Source organism: Lactuca virosa, chromosome 3 (genome assembly GCF_052849685.1).
Source record: "Lactuca virosa cultivar CGN04683 chromosome 3, Lactuca_virosa_CGN04683_v6, whole genome shotgun sequence".
NCBI classification, from domain to species: Eukaryota; Viridiplantae; Streptophyta; class Magnoliopsida; order Asterales; family Asteraceae; genus Lactuca; species Lactuca virosa.
In genome coordinates, this window is record NC_136428.1 from 306515610 (window position 1) to 306520003 (window position 4394).

General features: G+C 36.7%; 1 protein-coding gene across 1 annotated transcript; it reads right to left on the reverse strand.

Moving 5' to 3' along the window:
• Positions 1-1000: 1000 nt before the first annotated feature.
• On the reverse strand, positions 1001-2654 carry LOC145167311 (putative clathrin assembly protein At1g25240). Its single transcript, XM_079086474.1, has one exon. The coding sequence runs from the start codon at positions 2486-2488 to the stop codon at positions 1298-1300; it is 1191 nt and encodes a 396-aa protein (XP_078942600.1). The 5' UTR covers positions 2489-2654; the 3' UTR covers positions 1001-1297.
• Positions 2655-4394: the final 1740 nt, after the last annotated feature.

A 4394-nucleotide genomic window follows, 5' to 3' on the forward strand; every position in this document is an offset into this window, starting at 1 on the left:
AAAATTCGATTGGGGGGGGGGGGGGGGCTGTTTGACTGCCACGTGTACAAATTCTACCTATTTATTAGAATAGAGGATATATATATATATATATATATATATATATATATATATATATATATATATATATAGGTTTCCGGGCCAGCTTTCGTGCACAGACTAATCCCCTGCTGCAAACATGAGACTTTGCCTCATGCCCTGGAGTCATTGCAGGCGAACCTCCATGGCCACAAGGGCTGTGTGGTACCAGGATTTGAACATGAGTCAATAGGTTATCCACCATATCTTCCACATGCCTTACCAAATCACCACAACCCAAATTGTTACTTATCTTATCCTTAATATTAGGTTTTAGGTTATATGATTTTCCATGTCCGCTGATATTCTTCATTTTCCCTCAGGAATTAAAACTCGAGGAGTCGATAATACTAATAATATTCACTGCAACTAGGTTTTGTAATTATCAAAACATAAACTTTCAATTTATCTCCCTCTACTAATAATATTCACTGCAACTAGGTTTTGTAATTATCAAAGCATAAACTTTCAATTTATCTCTGAGGGAATCGTAAAACATTAATTATTTTTTATATTTAATTGTTTTATTTGTTATCATATTGTATTCATATGGATTAATTACTTTTCATTTATTGTAATTTACAAACAATGAGTAGATTTCAAGGGTTGTGATCGAACACAATTTCATATATGGGTATACATTACTTGTTCAAGTGATTGTGATTATTTTAATGCATCATTGATCAAGATTTATTTTTAATTTTTATAAAAACGGTTAATATTTTATTGTAATATAGTTTTAATGGTTTTATACCTAACAATAGATACATGACAAATATATATATATATATATATATATATATATATATATATATATATATATATATATTCGAAATTTATGACCGTTGAATGTTCAAGAAATGGAAAAAATGAGAAAAAAGGTGCGACAATATTCTACCACACGGGGGCAAAACTACCACACTACCCAGATGACGGTGTTCACTGTCACGGGGCAAAACTGCACCCGAGACAACACCACTCACCAAACCTTAGACACAACTTAAAAAATAAAGTAGGGAAACTTTATAAGACAAATTAAAAGGTACGGTTTCCATCAATAACCATGAACAAACACTCTCTCCTATCTTATAACATCTGTTATGAAAGAAACATTGCATGGTATCTTATGAATCCATTTCACATACTGACGAGAAAAGGTTACAATTTCTTTTTCAAAGTTTCCTTATGCTGTTTTGGATCTGAACTAACTAGTTGAATCTCATAAGCTAATTAGATCCGGAAATTCAATGGTGTTTTCTTGCACTAAATGATTGATTATGATGTTGTTCTTCCCAGGAGGAGAAAACAAATCGATAAGCTCAGGATCCTTATTTGATTTCATCTGTTTGCTTTCAAAAACCTCCCAATCATCTCTTATCACAGTCTTCAGAGTTGTTGAGTTGTCGAGATTAGGTGTTTTCGTCGAATCATGGTGCTCCATAACAATTATGGATTTCTCCTGTTCTTGTTCAAGTTTGAATTGCTCTGAAGCTTCATTTATTATCTGTTCCAGTTGTCGAATACCTTCTTCAGGCATTTGTTCCATTTTGGGGATTTCAGAGGCGTTACCAACACCGATCTCCCAGCAAAAATCAAAATAAAGCGAGATCTGTTCATGTTGAACTTTGGCTTTCTGCATGATTGACAACACCATTTTGGCGTCGTTTTTCCCTACACAGTAAATCGTCAGAAGAACACTTCCAATTCCATTGCTAATGCGGCCGCATATATCATAAAATTCGATTACGATGCAGTCCATGGCTTCAAGAACAAGCAAGTTGACCATTTGCCTAGACTTAGGTCGGATCTGGAGCAACAAATCGAGCAATCCTTGTAGTTTCTGCAACCAAATTAGATCTTGGATTGTCGATTTCTCTTTTTGCTCTTCAGTCGATCCCTCTCGTGATAGCAAGGCCATCTGTTCCTTGACCCTTCGATCTCTCTGTTCCTGCGAATGGAAGAATATGAAGGCCGATTTCTCATCCAGAAAAACATAATACGCACGGATAAACTCGTTCAAACCGGATAATTTCCCACGCCTTGTATGCTTATCTTTGAAGTTCATCATATCAAAAGGTAACCGTCCTATCTCTTGAATTCCAGGAACTTTACAACAGAAAACTCCATGCAAAAGCATGAGTCCCTTCAACACCACCACCCAGTTGTGGGACCTCCACATCCTGTGTGTAAGGGCCCACAACACCTGTCGCAGATAGTCGTCAGAGATCCCCACCCAGGCAAAAACACGTTGAGCGTTACGGTAATCAACACGGGTTTCGTCATGCGTGGTGGCTTTGATGACCACCACTTCTATGTCGGGATTTCGGAAAGCGGATTGTTGAGTGAAGCTCGCCTTCAGAAGACTTCTGCGATCTTTTAGTGCTCCGGAAGCCCTTTTCCAGAATTTCATAGTCTCTTGCGATCTGACCACTCCGGTTGCTGGTATAATTTATTATTTTCAATTTGAATCCTTTTTCTCAAGTGAATTTTATAGTGACAGATGTAGGAATGGGGCATGAGTGCCGGCCTGTTGGTTCCTAAATTTGGAGTCAAGTTTTGGTTGGAAATTCGAACGTATTGTTTGGTTTACAATGAACTTGACTTTGACAAACTTGTCATTAGGGTCATACCGTAACTTTTGGGTTTCAAATTCTACTTTTGTATTACAATAAAAATATGTAACCAACTCTAGTGGGTAAGATATTCGTGTATTGCTTGCCTTTTTTTTTAATCTTTTTCTATCTAAATATGCATATTTAACTATTCACACATTTTTTTCCTTCGAAAATCGTTTATTACGATTTACAACCACCGATCATGTGAAAAAACACATTTTTTTCCTTCGAAAATCGTTTATTACGATTTACAACCACCGATCATGTGAAAAAAATCGGGACTCACATTTATATATTTATTTCGTTCGACTCCTTCTCTGCATAATTTTGTTGACCTATACAATTTACATAAGGGTAATTGAATAATCTAACCATTTTTCTTTGTTTTTTTTAAATATAACATTTTTCTTGCAAAATAACCACATATTCCGGAATGGGTCGTTCCGGAACGTATTTCGGATTATTTTTTAGGTGGCCCGGCTCATTGCATTGAATCTGGAATGCCCATTCCGGATCAACCGTATATGTTCCGAATCGGGATTCTGAATTTCAAAATCCGGAATGTAATTTAAGGCGACGATTTCATTCCGGAAAAGGCGCATTCCGATTTCGACGTTCCGACTCATTCCGACTCAATTCCCATCTCTGGCACGCATCCCATCCCCGACATGGAAGACGAGCACTACGACCTACGATCTTCGTTTTCCTTGTTTGTTTAAGGTTCCTATTTTTCTAATGTTACTGTTCCGGAATTCGTAGACCACCTCCGGAATGCACTGAAAACGTTCCGGAGTTTAAATTAAAGATGTCATTATTGTAGGATCAACTGGAAAGTAGTTTAAATGTTTAGTTATTGTGATTTACATCGAAATGTCATGTTCTGGATCTTAAAATTTCATTCTGGAAGCCTCAGGAACACGAAGAACTGTTCCGGAACACGATGAACTCGTCCGGAACATGAAGAACATGTCTGGAACTGCTCCGGAATATTGGTCATTTTCATTTCAGAATGAAATGATAACACATTTTTTATTTGTGCAACACGACATGGATTTTGATACATCAATTACACTCTCGTGTAAATCCAAAATCGACAGAGAAATTCTTGCGTCATTTAAAGACAGACCCGAATGCGAGACTATGTTCTGGAATACATGTTTTGGGAGGTGGTTATACATTCCTAACGTAGATGGGGATCCTTTGCTTCTACATTACATCTTTTGCCACAAAGTTGTCACCGACCCCCGAAGCTAAGTACAAGAAATGGTTTTTTAGATTGGGGTTTACGGACTGTCTTTCAGGAAGAAAGAATTTTGTTCAACAACGGCTTCCGGTTTGGTGATTATTTTCCTGATTCTGCATCCGTCGTCGCCTTCCGTTCCCGTGTCTTTCCTATGGTCCTAAAGAATGTCTCGGCCAAATTAAACCATGTTACGAAGGTGTTTAAAAATTCACTTCATGAGTTATCAGACTAGGATGCAGTCCATGTATGTCTTCTATACCTGTTAGAGAAGGGCTTCAATATGTAGTTGGCTAAACAGTCTGTTACAGAAGAGTGTTTCGTTTTGCTATCCAACCTTGATAAATTCAACAAGTATAATGTCGTTTATTTTATAATTATTGATTATAATTACTTATCGTTACTAATATTTTTTAGAAATTTAATTGTTAACTAATTTTTTATGTGGTAGATATCCATGG

Excerpts from the sequence above, each read along its gene's own strand:
- LOC145167311 (XM_079086474.1), bottom strand. The coding sequence starts at position 2,488 with ATGAAATTCTGGAAAAGGGCTTCCGGAGCACTAAAAGATCGCAGAAGT.